This window comes from Pygocentrus nattereri, chromosome 2, assembly GCF_015220715.1.
Source record: "Pygocentrus nattereri isolate fPygNat1 chromosome 2, fPygNat1.pri, whole genome shotgun sequence".
Classification (NCBI taxonomy): Eukaryota; Metazoa; Chordata; class Actinopteri; order Characiformes; family Serrasalmidae; genus Pygocentrus; species Pygocentrus nattereri.
Window position 1 is genome coordinate 55328821 of NC_051212.1, and position 22500 is coordinate 55351320.

The window sequence follows — 22500 nt, forward strand, 5'->3', positions numbered from 1 at the left end:
ATTTTAGGCGGCGATTTCCTGGAACGAGTGGGGGCGGTGTTTGATTTCGGCAGCGGTAGCCTGACTCTAAATGGCCGCAGGGTCGCCGTTCACGGGGGTACTGAGATGGCAGGAACGCCGTGTAATGTAGCCGTGCGTCAGGCGGGGAGTGACACAACAGCGCCGTTTAGTGTGGACCCGGTTCGCGATCTGTGGGAGCGTAGCCGCGCAGGGCTGTCTGAAGGGCAGGGCCAGTTGCTGTGGGCGCTACTCGACCGGTTTAGAGGGGTTTTTGCGGTCAGTGAGCGTGAGTGCTCGAGGACGGGACTCGCGGTTCATGCGATTGACACGGGAGACGCGTTACCTGTTCGGCTGAGGCCGCACCGTCTTCCGCTCGCCAAGCGCTTGGCAGCGGAGCAACAGATTAACGAGATGGCCGCCGCGGGGGTAATAGAGCCGTCGAGCAGTTCGTGGTCCGCACCGGTTGTGCTGGCCAAGAAAAAGGATGGCAGCTGGCGGTTTTGCGTTGACTACCGTCGGTTGAACGCGGTGACGAGGGCTGATTCGTACCCCATGCCGAGGGTTGACGACACCTTGGAACGGCTAGCAGGTTCGGACTGGTTCAGTTCGTTAGATCTCCGCAGCGGGTACTGGCAGGTTCCCTTGGCGGATACTGCGAAAGAGAAGACGGCCTTCTCCATCGGCACTGGCCTGTGGCAGTTCACCGTCTTGCCCTTCGGGCTCTGCAACGCACCGGCGACCTTTGAGCGCCTCATGGAGCGTGTTTTAGTGGGGGTCGCTAGGGAAAAGTGCGTTGTTTATTTGGACGATGTGCTGGTACACGCTGCCGGGTTTGAGGCTGCGTTGGCCAATCTGGAGCTGGTGTTGGGCCTTATTAAAGAGGCGAGTCTCTCGCTTAACCCAGCCAAGTGTAACCTGCTCCAACGACGGGTTAGTTTCCTTGGGCACGTAGTGAGCGGGGAGGGCATCGCCACTGACCCAGACAAAACGGCTGCGGTTCGCGACTGGCCCACTCCCCGCACGATACGTCAGGTACGCAGTTTTTTGGGGTTCGCGTCGTACTACAGGCGGTTTGTGAAGGGCTTTGCGGAGATTGCTGCGCCGTTGCATCGCTTGACGGGTGGCAGTGGTACCAGGCTTCGTTGGTCCGACGAGGCGGATAGAGCTTTCCTCACACTGAAGGAAAAATTGTGCAGCACGCCGGTCTTAGCCTACCCCATACCGTCGGGGCAATTCGTGGTTGACACTGACGCCAGTGATCACGGGTTGGGCGCTGTACTGTCACAGATGCAGGAGGGGTCGGAACGGGTGATTGCTTACTTTAGCAGGCGGCTAGATAAGGCGGAGCGCAATTACTGTGTGACGCGGCGGGAGCTGTTAGCAGTCGTGGAAGGACTTCGCCATTTTCGGACGTATGTCTACGGTGTCCCATTTAAACTGCGCACTGATCATGCGTCGCTGCTTTGGCTAATGCGGTTTCGAGAACCGGAGGGGCAGCTCGCGAGGTGGCTCACGAGACTGCAGGAGTTTGATTACACGGCTGAGCATCGTCCGGGTCGTAGCCATGGGAACGCTGACGCCTTGTCCCGTCGTCCGTGTACAGAGTTGAGCTGCGTGTACTGCCAGCGCGCCGAGAGTAGAACTGTGGAGGTAGGGCGTTGCGCGGCGGTTGGTCAGGCCCCCTTCGCCCCACCAACGCTGTCGTGCGTCTCCGGGGAAGAGCTGTCTGCGGCTCAGAAAGGGGATCCCGAGTTGGAGTGGGCGCTACGCGGTGTTGAGACGGGTTTATTACCGGACTGGGACGTTGCAGTGCGGTTGGGCCCCGTGGCCAAAGCCATTCGGTCAAGCTGGAGCAACATGAGGGTCGTGAGGGGCATCCTTTGCCGCGTGTGGGAAGACCCGAGCAATGGGCGTACGCTAACTCAGGCGGTAGTGCCGCGATGCCTCCGTGACGCGGTGCTGCAGGCGGTTCATGGGTTGCCGGGCTCGGGGCACTTCGGAATAACAAAGACGCTGGGAAGGTTACGGCAGCGCTTCTGGTGGCCGGGATGCCGTGCTGACGTGGAGCTCCACGTTCACTGCTGTGACATCTGCGCCGCGAAGAAGGGCCCTGCAAAGGCCGCACGCGCTCCTCTTCAACCGATGCAGTCTGGGTCCCCCATGGAGAGGGTGGCGGTGGACGTCCTGGGCCCATTCCCCGTCACGGATGCGGGGAACCGTTTCATCATTGTAGCTATGGACTATTTTACCAAATGGCCGGAAGCCTACGCTGTACCGGACCAGAGTGCAGTTACGACAGCTGAGGCCCTGGTTGACAATTTCTTCTGCAGGTTCGGTGTTCCTGAGGTCCTGCACAGTGATCAGGGCAGGAACTTTGAGTCTGAGGTGATGGGGGAAGTCTGCAGACTCATGGGCGTCCACAAGACGCGCACGACCCCCCTTCACCCGCAGTGTGATGGGCTGGTCGAACGATTTAATCGGACCCTGGCCGCCCAGCTAGCCATTGCTACACAAGGACACCAGCGCGACTGGGACAAGCGGCTGCCTGTTGTACTGTTGGCCTGCCGCTCGGCAGTGCAGGAGACCTCTGGTTTCACACCGGCCATGCTTATGTTCGGGCGGGAGCTGCGGTCTCCCATCGAGCTGGCCTTCGGCGCCCCTCCGGATAGCGAGGACGACACATCACCCGGACCTCCATTTGTCAGGGGCTTGCTGAACCGGCTGCGTGATGTGCACAAACGGACCCGGGAGAACCAGTCCGCGGCTGGAAACAGGCAGAGGCGCGCATATGACATGCGTTGCTACGGCGCGTCTCTGCCTGTGGACTCGGATGTCTGGCTGTACAACCCCCAAAGAAAAAAGGGACTGTGCCCCAAGCTTCAGTCGGCATGGGTTGGGCCGTGCAGGGTCCTCTCCCGAATAGGAGAGGATGTTTATCGCATCCGTTGGGGTCGGCGGCGCTTGGTGGTGCACCGCGACCGCCTGGCGCCGTACCGGCCTAAACTTATGGGTGCTGGACGCCGCCCGGACTCTCCTGCTCCCATTTCCCCCAGTGTTTCCCCAAATACTGCTCCCTCTGTACCCCCCGTGGCCAGACCGCAGCGCACGCGGAGGATGCCGCGCCGGCTGCAGGACTGCGTTTGACTATCGTTATGCTTATGCCGTTGTGTGGGCCTTGTGGGTTCCTGTGGGGTTATTATGGGGTGTGATATGTTCTGTGTTTTAGGTGTTCAAAAAAAAAAAAAAAAAATTTTTTTTGGTGTTCTGTTATTCTGGATCTTATGTCACTCTGAGATGCCTTGTGCGCTGTACTTGTTACTGTCGTGTGACTGCTGCGATGCCGTGCCCTAGTGGGGTCACCGAGGACGGCTGACCTCTTAGGGGGGGGCTGTGTTGCGTCGGCCCAAAGGGGGACGGTGCTACTTCCCATGAGCCCCTGCGGCTCCGGTATTGGTTCCTGTTATGTGTAATGTTGGCGCATGTATTTATTAGTCATGTGTTTGGTTATGTGTGTTATGTAGCTTGAGTCTTCCCTTACCGGTTTATGTAGTTGTAATGTATAAGTTGTCACCTGCCGTGTGCGTGTGTTGTATTGTTGTTGATGTCATTCCCTCGTGTGCTGCGTGGGAGAGAGGTCCATTTACCCATTTGGGTGATTACGTGCTAAGGCATCGAATTAAAAGAGCCTTTTTTATGTCAAAATGGATCGGTTCACTGTCTCCCCCTTCTCCACCACGCCACAATACGAACACAGCGAGCAGAGGGAGCGAAGCCACGCCCTATAAGCCTCACCTGCTCTTCCTCTCTCTCTCTGTCTCTCTCTCTCTCTCTCTCTCTCTGTCTCTCTCTCTCTGTCTCTCTCTCTCTCTGTCTCTCTCCCTCTCTCTCTCTCTCTCTCTCTCTCTGTCTCTCTCTCTCTGTCTCTCTCTCTGTCTCTCTCTCTCTGTCTCTCTCTCTCTCTCTCTGTCTCTCTCTCTGTCTCTCTCTCCCTCTCTCTCTCTCTCTGTCTCTCTCTCTGTCTCTCTCTCTGTCTCTCTCTGTCTCTCTCTCTGTCTCTCTCTCTGTCTCTCTCTGTCTCTCTCTCTGTCTCTCTCTCTGTCTCTCTCTCTGTCTCTCCCTCTGTCTCTCTCTCTCTGTCTCTCTCTGTCTCTCTCTCTCTGTCTCTCTCGCTGTCTCTCTCTCTCTGTCTCTCTCTCCCTCTCTCTCTCTCTCTGTCTCTCTCTCTCTCTCTCTCTCTCTCTCTCTCTCTCTCTCTGTCTCTCGCTCTGTCTCTCTCTCTCTCTCTCTCTCTCTTTGTCTCTCTCTCTCTCTCTCTGTCTCTCTCTCTCTGTCTCTCTTGCTGTCTCTCTCTCTCTGTCTCTCTCTCTCTGTCTCTCTCTCGCTGTCTCTCTCTCTCTCTCTGTCTCTCTCTCTCTGTCTCTCTCGCTGTCTCTCTCTCTGTCTCTCTCTCTCTGTCTCTCCCTCTCTCTCTCTGTCTCTCTGTCTCTCTCTCCCTCTCTCTCTCTCTCTCTGTCTCTCTCTCTCTCTGTCTCTCTCTCCCTCTCTCTCTCTCTCTCTCTCTGTCTCTCTCTCTCTGTCTCTCTCTCCCTCTCTCTCTCTCTCTGTCTCTGTCTCTCCCTCTGTCTCTATCTCTCTCTCTCTGTCTCTCTCTCTGTCTCTCCCTCTGTCTCTCTCTCTCTGTCTCTCCCTCTCTCTCTCTCTCTCTCTCTCTCTCTCTCTGTCTCTCTCTCTCTGTCTCTCCCTCTCTCTCTCTGTCTCTCCCTCTCTCTCTCTGTCTCTCTCCCTCTCTCTCTCTGTCTCTCTCTCTGTCTCTCCCTCTCTCTCTCTGTCTCTCCCTCTCTCTCTCTGTCTCTCTCCCTCTGTCTCTCCCTCTCTCTCTCTGTCTTCCCCTCTCTCTCTCTGTCTCTCTCTCTCTCTCTGTCTCTCCCTCTCTCTCTCTGTCTCTGTCTCTCTCTCTCTCTGTCTCTCCCTCTCTCTCTTTGTCTCTCTCTCTTTGTCTCTCTCTCTCTCTCTTTGTCTCTCTCTCTCTCTCTCTGTCTCTCTCTCTCTCCCTTTCTCTGTGAATGATTTACTTTAAATACAAATGGAAAAAACAATATATACCCTTGAGAATAACTGGATCTGATGTAAACTCAAAGCATTGGGATACTGTGGTGAGACTTTAAGCAGGCAGCAGTTCCTGCTCGAAAACCCTCTAATGTAGCCAAATTAAAGCAGTTCTTCAAACAAGAGTGGGCCAGAATTCCCCCACAGTGATGCAAGAGACTCAGCACAAGTTATTGCAAGCGTTTGATTGCAGTGGTCACTGCCAGAGGTGGCAATTACTTTTTCACACGGCTGACGTAGGTTTTGAATAAGTGTTTATCCACAATAAACGGAAGGATCGTTCCATAGCTCCATTTGGTGTTCTCTCGTGTTGACTTCATGTTGTATTAAAATGGGTCGGAAGCATAAATCTCACTAACTCGCAACAATAGAGGAAATGGGGTGGGGGCAAATACTTTTTCACAGCACTGAAAATAGTGCAAACTCACGGAAAATACAAAACAAGCGTTCCTTAGTAAGAGCGGTGTTGTGTTCTCCGGCCTTTGCTTGGGAGCACGGGCTTCTGGGTTTAATGGTTCTGTTGGTTTCTTCTTCTATTTGAAGGAGATGTTTCAGGTGTGGTCTGTGGTGGGCCTAGACATCATTGGCGCTCTGCATGTGTTAGAGCAGGGGTCCCCAGTCATCTCCACACAGGGCCGGCAGGGCATTTAATGGATTAGCCTTGTGTTGCCAGATGTCATCCTGGAATGAGAACGTCACAGGTTCCTGGAGACCACTGCATTCAAGAGCCAGCTGTCGCTGACAGCTGTTTAAAACGACGGAGACAGCAGACAGGTCACTTCCAACCGCATTGCCCGTATACGCTGGACCCCTAACACTGCCTAACTACCCCACGACCCAGCACAAATAAGAAATACACTGCTAGACGTACATAAACAGCTTATTTACAGCAAAAGCGTCTCTCCTGCCGCAGCTGCAGCGCCTCACGAGGGCTTCCGAGCGCTGAAGTTCTGTTTCCCTCTGCTCTAAACTCGACGCCTCGGTATCGTTTCAGTTGAAAGCTGCTCAGAGGCTCAGTTTTCAACTTCAACTGCACTTTCTTCTAACTGCTTTACACCAGTGCAGCTGAAGTACAGCATTTCTTTATTCCTTTTTCATGAACTGCTTGTTTATTCCTCTCCTGTACAGCTCTCATTTTGGAGATACAAGCTTTTATCACGACAGCAAGGTTTTCATGCTACAATACGTAACTCGTTTTATCTCCCAGGCGTTTTGATAACGCAGTACGGTGTAAAGACATGAAATACATTTCAAAATGCTTGTTTGGATGCTTGTGACCCTCTGCCCACCAAAGCCACTGCACGTTGGCTCCCAAAGACAGAAGATCCAGACACTGTGGTCCAGATTTAGGGTTAATTACTGTAGGACAGAGGTTCTCAATCTAGTACCCTGCAGGCCCTCAGCCAGTCCACATTTACTCCACTTTAGTTCGGTTCGGTTTGGTAGTGCGGTTAGTTGGTTGGTGTAGTGGGTAACACCTCTGCCTTCTATGCTGTAGACTGGGGTTCCCCCACCTGGGTAAACACCCTACACTATACCAATAAGGGTCCTTGGGCAAGACTCCTAACACCACCTTGGCCTACCTGTGTAAAATGATCAAACTGGAAGTCGCTCTGGAGAAGAACATCAGCCACATGCCGTAAATGTAAATGTAGTGAACAGGTAAATCACCTGAACTTTGGTGCTGGTGCTCTACTGCTACTGGGACGGTATGGTCATTGTCAGGCCGCCTTCTCTGAAGGCCTGGAAGGCTGCTGGGACAAGGTGTAATGATTTTTGATGTTTTAAAGTTTTAGTTTATCTTGATAGAACAGAATCATGTTCATATTTAAACTCTGAAAGTACTGCAGTGCTACATTTATGCCAGTATTGTGTTTTGGATGAAAACAAGAGCCCCAGCGTTTCTGTCTGTGGCATCTAGGTAAGTTCAAAAGGCTTGATGGATCACGGGATTCATGTAGACTTCAGGTAGTCCAAGGAGGTTCTTTGCAGACAATTTAAACCCATAAACACAGAGACAGAGAGTTACTCGCTGAGTAAACACACGACGCAGGTTTTACACCATCAGTTTGTTTATTGAGGGGGAAAAAAATTTACCGACATCACCTGGCCCTGCGTGAAAAAGTAATCACCCCCTCCCCTTAGTTACTCCATCAACCGGGTTTAGCTTTACTAGGACCTTAAATGCTCTGAAGCCCCTCCCACAACTCCTCCCTCCAGCGCAGCTACATTAAGGCGATTCTTTAAGCAATTTACATCCATTTAGTTTAGGCCGCTGTTTTCGCCTTTTCTCTTGGCCGCACGTGACAAAAGGTTTGGCCACCCTGGTCCAGATTCAGGGCTGATAACTGGAGCTCCTGAGGCTCTCAGTCTAGCACCCTGCACACTCTCAGTCCCCGGTCACTATAGTCCATTATAGCTTTGGAGTCTGCAGGCCTGATTATCTGATGTCATGGTAACAGTATCATATTGTGCCCACATTATGAACAACAATGTTGTGAATGACTTGAATGTAATGTCCACTAGATGGCGCTGGTGCTCTGATTCAGAGGTCTTGGGCTCCTCGTTTCACAATGACGACACACATGAAATGATGACGAAAGGGTGATTGTTCCATATTTCATAGCAAGCGTGTCCACGTCTGGTAAAGTCTGAAGGTTACTGTAATACTGCAACTCAGCCAGCGAAGAAATCCGCAGCTACGGTTCAGCTTTTCATCCAGAACCAGGTGATTGTTTATTTAGGAAATGTAAATCATTCAGTCTGGATGATCGGTCATTCACAAGAACATCCTTCTAGATAGTCATTCTATTAGAACTTTGTTCTGGATTTCCATTAGAACTTTAATAAAAAAATAATTTATTAGAATTCCATTCTGGGAATTATTTTATTAGAATTCCATTCTGGGAATTATTTTACTAGAACTTTGTTCTGGATGTTAATTTTAGTATCATTTCATTCTGTGAGGTTCTGTGAGGTTCTGTGAGGTTCTGCGAGGCTCAGGTCAGTGACCAAAATTGGATTATTTCTTCTTAAAAACACTTTAGATGTAGTGAAGAAGCTTTATAAAACTGGACACTGCAAGACACTCAGTCACACTGGACACTCACACTGGACACTCACTCTCTCATGGGGCGATGATGATGCGTCTCTCAGCTTGTTTTCTCCTGAGGAGTCTGTAGATAGAGCACGTCTAGTGTGTGTGTGTGTGTGTGTGTGTGTGTGTGTGTGTGTGTGTGTGTGTGTGTGTGTGTGTGGCACTCTCACACTCATTTTCACCTTTTAAGCCACTTCAGCTCCAGATGTGGAGAATAGCAGGTGCTTTTCTACAGCATCGTCAGCTTGAATCACATTATTATTAAATTGTCATTAACCCTTTAATATTAAGTTATGTGACCCTTATTAGTCCCACAACAGGGAAATTTCACCTCCCATCCGTGCAGTGAAACACCACATACACACTATGGGGCAGTGAGCACACCTGCCCGGAGGGGTACGTACTGCTGGCTCTGGGAATCGAACCGGAGACCTTCCAGTCACAAGGCTGGTTCCCTAACCTCCAGCCCACGACTGCCCCTTCAATCATGCTGGCACCTTCAGCTTCTCACAGCCCTTCAAAGAAATGAGCAAATTCACCACATCAGTGAAGTGTTTCAGCGCTAAAGACTCAGAACACAGTGGAAAATATTACGAAGACGCCGCTCGCTTCTTTACTAAAAAACCCTTTTTAAAGTTTTTTAAAATCTGTTTCAAGTGCTGATGACGATGATGAAGGTGCTATATAGAACCATCTTAATTTCTCCACCAACCTGAAGAGCCACTTCACCATGCAATGAACCCTTTAATCGTGCAAAGGGTTCTTTGAGTGTTCATGGTTCTAGAACCCTTTTCTTTACTAAAGAACCCTTGAAGAACCGCTAAAGTGTGCATAAAAACAGATCCACATATAAATAGACTCGTTATTATACCAGTATAGTTTAGGTGACTTGTATTAACTGTACTAAAGTTCAGAACATGTTAAAATAGCTATGTTAGATATTCGATGTGAAGAGTTACATTACATAACGCAGACAGATGGGAACGACTAAAACCCGCCCGAGGCATCGAAACGGTTAAAATAACTGAAATGTTTAAACGGCTGAAGAGTTCAATGCCTCTACCACAGGTGGGCACTGTAGCCTAGACCCCTACTCAAGCAAAAGTACCTTCCCAAAAAAATGACTTCAGTACAAGTACAAAAGTATGAAGCACAAAAGTATCAGGAACCAGCTAAAGTATCGTTCTTCTACTTTTTTGTTCAATTTGAAAACTCCAGTTACCCTCCACGCCAGCAGAGGTCTCACTCTTGGATACTGAGACTCTAGCTGAGGCACGTTCCTCATTAGAGGCAATTTTGTAGAGTATTTAAGAGACATTCTCACCCACGTTCTGTGCAACGTTGTGTTCGGTATACCCACAGTCGGTTTATGAGGAGTCTGGCCACTTCCTATTTCCCACATTATATCAAAAAGAGGACACCGGAACAGCAGAGGGTGCTGTTTAGCTGCTAAACAGCAGAGGGCGCCCGCGAGCAAGTCCTTAATGAATGGGAGTGAATGAAGCTCAACGGCTAAAAACGAGAAGTCGAAATAAGTTTTTAAACACAGAGCTTTCCTTTAATTGTAGGCAGTAGAAGGATGTGAGACAGAGCTCTACTGAGAGCTGATTGGTTAGCGAGCAGAGCAGCTCATTGGCTGCTCGCGCTCACTGACGTAATGAACATACATTAAGAACCGTTTCAAACTCCTATAACTCCAGTTTAAAAGCTCTTAAACACACAAAGCGGTGTTAAAATGTTTTACAGTGTTCAGGAAATAAATGTATTATTTTACATTAAAAGGTTTAAACAACTGCAAACTATGATTTTGCTCAGATGCTCCATCTTAATCCATTCATTTTGGAGTCGTTTGATAAACCCGGAAGGCATTATGGCGAGGGTAGACAATCTTCTACGATTGTCCTGACCCCGTCTGGCATTGCTGATGTTTCCAAATATCTTCAGAAGTTCAGAAATGGTCCAGAATTATTTTCAAAAATATATTTTTACATTAACTTTCAGGGTCAGTTAATACGTGTTTTTACCTTCTCCTGTGAAGTCACAGTTTGAACATTCAAGGTTTTGTTCTGACAGCAACAAAGCTTGTCCGCCTCTGTTCTTCTCTGTCTGAGATACTTTTGGTCTAAAAGAAAAAATGTGACCAAGGATAAAGTGGAACAGATGATGTCACCAACAAAACAAAATAAGATTAAACACAAAGAAGGAATCCGTGTGTAAATAGGAATGAGTAAAAACGTAGACCCCTTTAGCCACTAATATACTGGAATAGAAGTAACAGCATTATGACTGAAGATACTCAGGAGAGAACAAATCCATCAATATTTTACTCAAGTACATGTAACTAATTACTGCCCACCTTGGGCCTCTAAAAGCTCCTCTCAGAAAGTTCCTACATGAACTGGTTCTGAATTCACTGCCTGATGACTGAGACGCTGTTTTATGAGAGTTTAGAGAACTTCAACTCCATTCATGGTGGAGGGAGACATGCAGGGCGCTGTGCGGCAAAATAGTCCCCAAAGAAAACTCTTCCAGATTTTCCACTGTTTTCCATCATCAACATTCCATATAAGCTCAGAAGACTCGTGTAGGTTCTCTGGTGGTTCTGGATGGTAAATAAAGTGTCTATATCTGTGTTGTAGTCATGGCGACGCCTGGTTCCCATCACCACCACTGTACAGACGTCTGGACCGTTTCACGCCAAACCCTCTGAACCTCTGATTACACCTCACACACTGAATTGGGCCACTATGCATCAGAACTGACTTTGGTTTTCTCCTCAGAGCTCTGTGGAGGTGAGGTGGAAGCGAAGGCTCCAGCATTAGTTCCTGAACACTGCAACTCCTCTCGGATGGTGTTGAGCTCCACTAAGCCTTCGTGTAGCTGGTCAGCCACCTCCCGGATCTTGGCAGCGAATTCCGACTTGGCTCCTTTCTTGAGCTCCTTTGAGTCTTTGGCCACGAAGTAGATGTCCATGCCCACAAACAGCCCCGTGAGCACACCGGTGGCCATGCTGGCGATCTGGACCGCTCGGGCCGCCGTGCTGCCCGCTACGTTAGCTATCTGCACCACCCGCATGATCTCGTTGGCGTTGATGAGGACGGCCTTGCTGGCCATGGCACTGTCTTCGTAGACACCGTTGAGGCCTGGGAAGTCTCGGTTGTAGGCCTGCTTCTTCACCCTCAGCAGATTGAACTGCCGCAGGTTCTCGATGCCCTGCTTGATGAACTTCATGCACTTGTTGATGTCAGCCATCTTACTCTGATAGTCCTCCACGATCCGCTCCACCTTCTTGCGGTCCAGAGAGTTGTTGACCGCGTTGGAGATCCCAGCAGATGCAGAGGTCAGGCCACCGGCAGCCGCCACCCCCAGGCCCACTGCCGTGACAATAAGAGATGTTCCCAGGGTAACCGGTGCCAAGGCGAGGCCGGTGATGGTTGCCACGCCACCCACAGCACTGGTGGAGCCGCCAGTGATCTGGGCCACTTTGGTCCTCCAGTTGAATCGGTCCAGGCCGTCAGCGATGGCCCTCAGGTCAATGACGTGCTGCCAAAGGCCTTCGGCTCGCTCTGAGAACAGCTGGTTGAAGACGCGGATGCCCCTCTGCACCTTCTCCGCCGTCACCGCAAACGCTCTAACAACAGAAGAAGCTCAACAACATGAAACTAATAATGAGAACTAATATATGTACCTAAATACATTTCATGCAGCTTAAACTTGTTTATGAAGGACAAGCAACCAAAAACAAGCACAAAACAGACCAAACGCACAATCAAAAGTCGGTGAAGAAAGAGCAGAATAAGAACGATAAGTAAATTAATACCTGGGACCATCATGCTAACTGCATGTCCTGCTTCAAACTATGTTGGGTTGTTAAATAATCTAAAGTGGACTTGATTATTGTTTTAATTAGGGCTGTAAAATAACTGCAGGCCTAGTTTTGCACTGGAGCTACAAAGCTAATAGAGCTAAGACCACAACGTAACTGTCTTGTTGACTTAATTGCCTTGTAATCACAAGATAAAGTTGTATCTTGATATCATGACTTAATTATCCTGTGATCTTGAGATAAAAAAAGCTGTCATCATGAGCTCATGATTTATCCTGGGATCTTGAGGTAACAAAAGTTGTCATCTTGAGGTCATGACTTAATTACCTTGTGATCATGAGTTAATTATTCTGTGATCTCAAGATATCAAAAGTCGGCATCCTGAAATCATGACGTAATTACCTTGTGATCTCAAGATAGCAACGGTTCTTGTCTTGAGATCACAAGACAGTTAAATCAGGATCTCGAGATACCAATCCAGAAAATTATTGCCACATTATGGCCTCTCTGGACTTCCGTATATACGTTATCTATAAAAATAGACAAAATTATGTCGCATAACCATAAAACAGTTCAGCTATCAGACGTGAAACTAGTCAGAAAAACTACTTCTGACACGGTGATAATGATATTAATAACTTAAGGTCTAATAATGAAGTCGTTATCACAAGAAAACAGAGTAAATAGTTTCTGTGACTCTTTGGCCTTTTAGGGCTTCAGTACTTCTAACTAGACCCGTGTGCGTTTGATCCATTCTCTGGTTCCGTTTTATCGTCATAGTTTCAGAGCAAAACTAAAGAAGCCACGTGAGACGCCAGCCATGTCTCGGCCGAACGTCTCCTTTAAGTTCCACAGTCATCATGACCCCATGAGCTCACTTGGCCTCCTCCTTCTCCGTCATGTCTTCATTTTTCGGCATCTGCTCCCACTCTGAACGGCACAAGAGCAGAGAGAGTGACGGTTACTGCTCCTGAGCATCTCTAACGCCGTCAGCACTGCTGTTTAGTGTTGTGTGGGGCATTAAAATACAGCATGTGACTCACGCGTGACTGTGCTCCACCACTCCATCAGGCCCTCCAGGTCCTGTGACACAACATAAAAACCAGATTTAAGGAACTGGGAAAATCTGCTGGACTGGGAAAAATGCTGGACTGGGAAAATCTGCTGGACTGGGAAAATCTACTGAACTGGGAAAATCTACTGAACTGGGAAAATCTGATGGACTGGGAAAAATGCTGGACTGGGAAAATCTACTGAACTGGGAAAATCTCCTGGACTGGGAAAATCTGATGGACTGGGAAAATCTACTGAACTGGGAAAAGCTGATGGACTGGGAAAAATGCTGGACTGGGAAAATCTGATGGACTGGGAAAATCTACTGAACTGGGAAAAGCTGATGGACTGGGAAAAATGCTGGACTGGGAAAATCTACTGAACTGGGAAAATCTACTGAACTGGGAAAATCTGATGGACTGGGAAAAATGCTGGACTGGGAAAATCTACTGAACTGGGAAAATCTCCTGGACTGGGAAAATCTGATGGACTGGGAAAATCTACTGAACTGGGAAAAGCTGATGGACTGGGAAAAATGCTGGACTGGGAAAATCTACTGAACTGGGAAAATCTGCTGGACTGGGAAAATCTACTGAACTGGGATAAATGCTGGACTGGGAAAATCTGCTAAACTGGGAAAATCTGCTCGACTGGGAAAATCTGATGGACTGGGAAAATCTACTGAACTAGGAAATCTGATGGACTGGGAAAATCTACTGGACTGGGAAATCCAATGGACAGGGAAAATCTGCTGGAATGCAGTACAGGAAACACTAGAGCTCAGCTCGCTGGGTCACTCAGTCACTCTGACTCTCTAACCGCCTCCACTCTGTCCCTTTAACAAACATACTTACAGTAAAAAACACAAACCTCCTCCTCCTTGTGTGCTCTCTCCAAACGAAGATCGTTCAGCTGCTCCATGAGGGACTTCTTCTGGACATCATCCTACAAGAAGAGAGAGACAGGAAGACTTCAGTGGCTCCAGCAAACGCAACACTACCATACAGACACGCGATAACGGAGTGTAATTAGAGGCAAACGTGAAGGTGATGGAAGAAAACAGGGGAAATAAACATTTCAGTGGATTCTAAATATTAGCAGGGCTCCTGCTGTGGGTAAACAAGAGCTCAGGCGCTGTGCATCCAGGTTCTACATGAGGAACAGCGCTCAGATGCTGCTGTGGCTGATGTTTCGTAAATAAGGGAGTTGAGGCCGCCGCCTGAGGCGCCACAGACTTCCGCAAACTGAAGAGAAAGAGAAACAAAAGCAGAGAGAAAAGAGGAAACGGGAGAAATTCCCCAAATATTGACAGAAGTCGTCACGGTAGATGACTTAATATGCACAACAGGAACTCCTGAACACCGCTCTGCAGTGCGGCTCTAACAGCTCCAGCGCTGAGGAATAAAACATATAAAATAATCTCAGTAAATTAATTTTATATTTGTCTTTACTTCACACTCTCCAAGCTGGGACCGACGGCTTGGGCACTGACAGTATAACATGTTATTAAAACTACTTATAACGCATTATATTAACATTTCATAATGTATAATAAACATGGTTATAAAGTGCAATTCAGTGTAATTCATTTTTATAAATATTTATAATCATGTTTATAATGTAACATTATAACATGTTATAAATGTGTTTATAGATGCTTACAAATGTGATATTCATAGAAAGTGTTACCAAAATGATTAACTGTCTGGTGAAAGATTAGGATTAGGATTAGCACCAGGCTACATGAATGGAGTGAGGGTTGATGTTTAGGATTTAGGTTGAAACTAAGGGGGGGGGGGGCGGGGTTAGGGTTAGACAAAATCAATTTTAATAGACATTTAGTAAAAATTTTAATAATCATTTTTCATAAATACATTTTTTTCTGCATGATTAACTGGTGGTTAATCATGGTTTGGTGTGAAACACTCTGTTCTAGATAAACTTATCGAGTCAGAGCTCCTCACAGTGGTGGTGATGGGAACCAGACGTCCCTCTAAAAGCTCCTACAGAAAGTTCCTACATGAACTGGTTCTGAATTCACTGCCTGATGACTGAGATGAGCTTTATGATGGTTTTAAGAAGATTCTGGCACAAATGTCACAGCATACGGTCCTAAAAAGATGCTTTAAGGGTTAAAATAATACTCAAAGAACCCTTTCCATGATTAAAGGTCTCTGCATCAGTAAAAGGTTCCTCAGACTGATGGAGAAGGTGTTTTATATAGTTCCATTTAGAACAGTTCTGAAAAGGGTTACAGGCTTGATATCGTAAACAATAACAGAACCCTCACTGGTGCTGCGTAGAACCCTTTTCAAGAAGATGCTTTATAGAGCCATCTAGTCTCCATCAACCTGAAAACCCATTTAGTAATGCAATGGAGAAGGTTCTTTGAGTGTTCAAGGTTCTATATAGAACCATTTTCTTTATGACAGAACCACTGAAGAAACATCCGTTTTAAGAGTGAATACCATATAAGCTCAGAAGACTCGTGTAGGTTCTCTAGTGGTTCTGGATGGTAAATAAAGTGTCTATATCTGTGTTGTCGTCATGGCGACGCCTGGTTCCCATCACCACCACTGTAAAGACGTCTGGACCGTTTCACACCAAACCCTCTGGATCTCTGATTCCACCTCACACTCTGAGTTATGAGGGAATTTTGAAAGACTGGTGGATTTTTCAGCTCGTACTTCAACACAAGCCATGTGCTGTGATTTTCAACCCTAAGGTCACTAATTACAGCGCTGTGAAAAAGTATTCACCCCCCCTGCTGAACCACTCTTATAAACACAGCCTGAGAGTGAAGTGGCTGCAGCTGTAGATTTAGATGAGTTTAGATTGAGCTATTGTCCTGTTTCGGTTCTCAGTCTCTGTTCCCCTGAGAACTGAAACTGTCGCTCTGTCTCGGTCAGTACAGCTCCCTCTGGATGCTGAAAGACAGTTCAGTGGTACCTCTGCGGGTTCTGCTCCGGCTCCACTCCTCTTCTGAAGCACTTTACCCTGAAATACAACACAAACACACACAGCAATGAGGAGTCACATCGGGACCAAGCCACAACTCCAAGCTACACTACATTAAAACAGATGGTTCCTTAAGGGTTCTTTGAAAAAAATGGTTCTATAAGGAACAATGAATACTCAAAGGATGGTAAATGTGCTGTAGATGGTTCTAAGCAGAACCTTTTCGAAAAGGATTCTACACAGCACCGACAAGGGTTCTTCTACTGTTACAATGTCAGCCCTGCACTCTTGAAAAAACAGCGTCAAGGGTTTTTTAGTAAAGACAATGGTTCTATACAGAACCATGTACATGACTGAAGTTTGCACTTCACATGGTTAAAGAGTTCTTCGCATCATGAAAGGAACTGATGGAGAACATGCTGTACATGGTTCCCTTTTTGAAAAGGGTTCTACGTATCACCTAAAATCAGTCCTTCTATTGTTATGACGTCAAGCTTGTAACAAAAGAAGAACGCTTTGGGGTGCTACATAGAACCATTTTCAAAAAGGTTCTATACAGAACCATCTAGAGCACATTCTAGATCAATCTGAAGAACCCTTTCATGATGCAGAGGGTTCTTTGAATGTTCATGTTCTTTACAGAACCATTTTCTTTACTAAAGAACCCTTGAAGCACCATCTATTTTAAGAGTGTTCAGTGTTAAGCTTGGAATAACCGAAGAACCCATTTTGATGCCATGTAGAAGCATTTACAAAAAGGTTCCATACAGAACCATATAGTCTTAGAATTGGGGGGGGGGGGGGGGGGGGGATAATAAATAACTGCCCCCCTCTTTGAAGGCGTATGATCCCTAAATGTAACTAAAGCCCAGCAGTGAGGAGCTGAACTTTCCCCTCCTCTGCTGTCCCTGCAGACGGGCAGGGTCGCCTACAGAGCGGCGCTAGTAGCTGTTAATGAAGTGATGCTCTTTTATTAGAGGGGCTCATTTCAGAGGAAGATCTCAACCACTGCCCTGTAGCTCAGGAACAAGGGGCAACACTCGAAAACAAGGGGCAGGGGTAAAAAGGAGAAATGGGACTGGGTCTTAGTCTGGACCAACAGAACCTCCTGATGGAGTTCTGTCTGCTACCTTTGGTGCCACATGAGGCATGAACGGATTCTTCTTCTTCTTCACGTTCTTCTTCTTCGGCTTCATAGAGAAACAGACAAACAGGACATAAACAGAATTATTCGTGCTGCTTCATGGTCTCATCATTCCGTCTAACCGGGACAGAAACGATGCCGATGTACCAGCGAGCCTTTCTCAGCGCCGTCCTGCTTGCCGTCTCGCCCCTGTTGGTTCGCAGCCTCTCCGGCTGTTTCCACACCCTCGTCACCGTCATCCTGACGGAGAGAGGAACGTGCCAACTGTGAGAAACGACTGGACGTTTTGATTTAAAACAAATAAGCAACCTTAGCGTTTTCAGTTAAACGAACAACGGCGCGGTTTATATTCTGTTAACTTATTTAAAGTTCATTAAGGTCAAAGATTCCAAGGTAACCAGGGTACCCTGTGAAGCTAAAGGGCTCATATACGATGTCTTGTCATGCATTTCATTATTTCCAATGGATTAATAACTTTTTCATGATTATATGAGCAAAAAACAGTCATGATTCATAACTACATGACACTTCCTAATCTGTCTTAATCTCTCAGAATTAAACGCTACTTTTAACCAGTTGCACTGGACAGATAAGAGGTCAAGAACAGCGTATAAACAAAACAAATGCTTCTGATAAAGACGCGTAATAGAAATAATGAACACACGTAAAGCGCTTATACTCGACAGTTTTCCCACCCACTACAGATCAGAAGATTCTAGGTTCGACTCTTGGCTGGTTCGTCCTTGTGGGAGGTTAGGGAACCAGCCCTGTGACCGGAAGGTCGCCGGTTCGACCCCCAGAGCCGACAGCACATGACTGAGGTGTCCTTGAGCAAGACACCGAACCCCCAACTGCTCCCCAGGCGCTGCGGATCGGGCTGCCCACCGGTCCGGGCAAGTGTGCTCACTGCCCCCTAGTGTGTGTTTTCACTAGTGTGTATGTGGTGTTTCACTTCACGGATGGGTTAAACGCGGAGGTGGAATTTCCCCGTTGTGGGACTAATAAGGGTCACTTAATCTTAATCTTAATTTAATTTTAATAACATTTGTTCAGTTACATGAACCCAAAACAGTCACAATCAGTTTCTAACCTCTCTTCACCCCCTAGAATTAAACAGGCTGCTTTTATTACTGTCCCTTTAAAACCGATGTATGTAAATGAGCTCTGTTTTGATTGGCTGTTCTGTATTGTGCCCCAGTCTTGGTAGAAACACGTCAGCGTGAGTGGGCGGGGCTAAACTGCTTCAGGCTGAATAGGCATATACGTAAAAGCCTTGGTTTATAGATGTGACAGAATCAGTGAACTGAAAACGGGCTGTTTCTCGTTAACGCACCTTTAGAACTGATATATGTAAATGAGCTCTGTTCTGATTGGCTGTTCTGTATTTTAGCTCAGTCTGGGCTGAAGTGGGTGGGGCTACACAGCTGTAGGCTGAATAAATATGTAAATGTGCTGGCTGTAAATCAGCTACAGATAAACGGTGAAAATATGAGCGGAACATCAGACACGAGATTATAATCTCTGTTCATGTGGAGCTCAGAGCACTAGATTATCAACACATGCTGTACCTCAGTGCGGTCACTACAGGCCACAACATCCTGGTCCTCAGACTTCCAGTGCAGCAGTTATAACAACACACACACACACACACACACACACACACACACACACACACACACACACACACAGACACAGCTTTACATTTCCATATGGCCAAGGACAATCTAGTTCAATCTACTGTAGTCTAATCATGTCTAGTCTAGTCTAATCAGGTCTAGTGTAAACTAATCTAACCTAGTCTTGTCTAGTTCAGGCCAGTCTAATCCAATCTAGGCTAATCTAGTATAGTATAGTCTAATCTCATGCAATGTAGTCGCTAAAAAAATCCAGTCTAGGCAAATCTAGTACAGTCTAATATAATGAAGTGTAGTCTCTTATAACTCAGTCAGTATAATCTAGTCCAATCTAGTCTTGCCTCATCCAGCCTAATCTAAAGTAATCTAATTTTATCTAGTCTAAAATAATCTAGTGTCATTTCTTATAAACTAGTCTAGGCTAATCTAGTCCAATCTAATCCAGTCTAGACTAATGTAATCTTATCTAGTCTAATACAATGAAGTGTAGTCTTTTATAATCTAGTCTAGGCTTATCTAGTACAGTCTAATATAATGAAGTGTAGTCTTTTATAATCTAGTCTAGGCTTATCTAGTACAGTCTAATATAATGAAGTGTAGTCTTTTATAATCTAGTCTAGGCTTATCTAGTACAGTCTAATATAATGTAGTGTAGTCTTTTATAATCTAGTCTAGGCTTATCTAGTACAGTCTAATATAATATAGTGTAGTCTTTTATAATCTAGTCTAGGCTTATCTAGTACAGTCTAATATAACATAGTGTAGTCTTTTATAATCTAGTATAGTGTAGTCAGGGCTAATGTAGTGCAGTCTAATCTAATCTCATTTATTACAGCGTTAGCTGTATGGGACATCTCTGTTTTCAGTAGCCGTGTTCCTGCTCTAGTTAGTCTAGTCTGGGCACCTTTGCTGCAGTTTGAGTTTTGCATTGCTGTTTGGGTTTCTTTAGTGTCTTCAGAGCCGCCTGTAAAAACAGCCAAAACAGACGAGTTAGAAAGAGCGTAGGACTGTTCACAGTGTCCATGAAGGTGCTGCAGGTTCAGCTTTACCTCAGATACGTTCTCCTCTCCCTCTCTCTCCCCACTCTTTATCCACTCATCCTCTCGCTGCTCCTGCACTCCTCCACCACCGCACTCCTGACCACAGCCTCTCTCTGTCGGACTGAGTAGACTCAGACGGTGTGAGATGGTATTAATGAGCTCCTGCAAGAAAACACACATAAAAATGCGAAGGCATGAATAATTCTGATCTACGATTTATTAGCACTAGTATGAACTATACATCATTTAAACTACAAACAGAGTGGCCATGGCTTAAACCTCAAATGAGTCAGAAGTGTTGGAAGTGGGTTTTCATGTCAATCAATCAACCTTTATTTAATCTCGGAGAAGACCACTCAGTGTTTCCGAGTAGATACAGAGCAAGGGATTGATAATGTATAAACATATCAAATAATAAAAGTAAATTTAATACATAAAAAAGACACAAATCAGGTAAGTATAAAACGTGAAACACTGATAATAAAAGTACATAAAAAATATAAAACAATAATTAAAACATAGCTAAAATGTAAAGGTTCAATCTAAATAAATTAAGAGGAGAAATAATGATCCCCCCTCCACCAAACTTTACACTCGGCACAATGCAGTCAGACAAGTACCCAGACTCGTCCATCGGATTTCCAGACGGAGAAGCGTGATTGGTCACTCCAGAGAACACGTCTCCACTGCTCTAGAGTCCAGTGGCGGCGCTTTACTCCACTGCATTCCACGCTTTGCATTGCGCTTGGTGATGTAAGGCTTGGATGCAGCTGCTCGGCCATGGAAACCCATTCCATGAAGCTCTCTACGCTGTTCTTGAGCTGATCTGAAGGCCACATGAAGTTTGGAGGTCTGTAGTGATTGACTCTGCAGAAAGTCGGTGACCTCTGCGCACTACGCCCCTCAGCATCCGCTGACCGCTCTGTCATTTTACGTGGCCGACCACTTCGTGGCTGAGTTGCTGTCGTTCCCAATCGCTTCCACTTTGCTATAATCCCACTGACAGTGGACTGTGGAATATTTAGTAGTGAGGAAATGTCACGACTGGACTTGCTGCACAGGTGGCGTCCGATCACGGCACCACGCTGGAACTCACTGAGCTCCTGAGAGCGACCCATTCTTTCACTAATGTCTGTAGAAGCAGTCTGCAGGCCTAGGGGCTCGGCTTTATACACCTGTGGCCATGGAAGAGACTGGAACACCTGGATTCAATGATCTGGATGGGGGAGTGAAGACTTTTGGAAATATAGTGAACCTACAAACAACAAGGGACACCTGGGAGAGGGAGGAGGTGGAGAATATACAAACATTCTGACATTTTGAAAAAATAATCCTCCAAGTTGTATTGAACAACATGGAAGAGTGCTGTACTGTACCTCCTCGGTGGGTCTCGGGGGGACGGGGGGAGTCTCATCTGCTGCAATTTTACAGTCTGAGTCAACCTGACAAGAACACAGACACCACTGTTAGATCCTCAGCATGACTCCCACATGACTGCTGCTCTAATTCAGAACAAATAAAAAGCAGCCCTGAAAGAGTCGCTGTGAGAACAGTGTGGACATTTCCAGCCAAAACAGCCGTTAAATTAACCACAAAATTAACCAACGATGAAATCTCCTCTCAGCTGTCCAGTCAGTGAGTCCCTCTCCCTTCATTCCAGCTTACGTTCTTCTCAGGAGCCTCACGTTCAGCTTCTCACAGAACCTACAGACACGCCTACAAAGCTCAGTCGTAGAAGCTGCTTGATGATTTTCTGAACTAATCAAACCCATTCAGTGGTGCTGAGGTCTGGATTCTGGTGCGGTCAGTCCATCGTCCAGCTTCTTTGATGTGTCCGTCTCCTTTTCTCAGTGAGGTTCTTCTTGATCAGCTCCACGTCCTTTCAGACCCACAGCGCTGAGTGGTCTTCTCACAGTGGAAGGATGGACAGAAACCCCTGTGGATGTTTTCAGATCTGAAGCAGCTTGATGTTCTCCTCTCTCTCAGAGATCAAAGCTTTCAGTGCTGTTTATCTGATGGGGGCAGTTTTGGGGTCGACCGGCTCTTCCAGGTGGTTGTTAGGAGGCACGTTTTCTCTGGAGCTTTTAATCAGTTCTTGAACTTTTAGAAACTCTTGCTTTCACTTATGTCCTTCATTACATAACTAGCCATCTATTTAATTACATGACTGTATTGTAAAAATAACTTCTCAGGACTACATTTGTACAATTAATTTACATACTGGGAGCTGCGCAGGAGCCGGCCAGTCTTCAGCTTCAGAGCCGCACACCTGATCAAGAAAAAGACTGTAAATATTCACTAATTTCAAGAGTATAAACATCCACCATCTACTACTGTTCCCTCCAGTGTTCTGGTGTTTTTAAAGGTGCAGTGTGTAAAGTTGAAGGGGCTCTGTTGTCAGAAATGGCGTATAGTAAACAACCCCATGTGTTCATCAGTGAATAATCGGCTGCCACTATGAATCACTGTGCGCTCGTTATCTTACAATAAGCCCTTCATATCTACACAGGGAGCAGCTCCTCTTCAACAGACACTACCACCGCCATGCTTCTATTGTAGCCCAGAGTGGACAAACCACTGCCTCTAGAGGGCGCCTTTCGTGCTTTGGTGGTGCTGTAGCTCCCGTTAGATGATGTAGAGAG

General features: G+C 46.7%; 1 protein-coding gene across 8 annotated transcripts in view; it reads right to left on the minus strand.

Moving 5' to 3' along the window:
- Positions 1 to 10816: 10816 nt before the first annotated feature.
- LOC108413830 overlaps positions 10817 to 22500 on the minus strand; it is a 20547-nt gene continuing 8863 nt past the window's right edge. For 5 of the 8 annotated variants that reach the window (XM_037533238.1, XM_037533249.1, XM_017686513.2 and 2 more), the window contains 12 exons: positions 22080 to 22127; positions 21235 to 21300; positions 19868 to 20020; positions 19723 to 19782; positions 18753 to 18794; positions 17332 to 17424; positions 17171 to 17230; positions 16032 to 16079; positions 13953 to 14027; positions 13073 to 13112; positions 12908 to 12959; positions 10817 to 11834 (listed from right to left, as the gene is read on the minus strand). In XM_037533238.1, the coding sequence (XP_037389135.1) occupies positions 10949 to 11834; positions 12908 to 12959; positions 13073 to 13112; positions 13953 to 14027; positions 16032 to 16079; positions 17171 to 17230; positions 17332 to 17424; positions 18753 to 18794; positions 19723 to 19782; positions 19868 to 20020; positions 21235 to 21300; positions 22080 to 22127 (1623 nt within the window). In that variant the 3' untranslated portion in view covers positions 10817 to 10948. The remainder of the gene's footprint in view (positions 11835 to 12907; positions 12960 to 13072; positions 13113 to 13952; positions 14028 to 16031; positions 16080 to 17170; positions 17231 to 17331; positions 17425 to 18752; positions 18795 to 19722; positions 19783 to 19867; positions 20021 to 21234; positions 21301 to 22079; positions 22128 to 22500) is intronic. The other 3 variants (XM_037533253.1, XM_037533252.1, XM_037533241.1) reach the window with 2 other exon arrangements.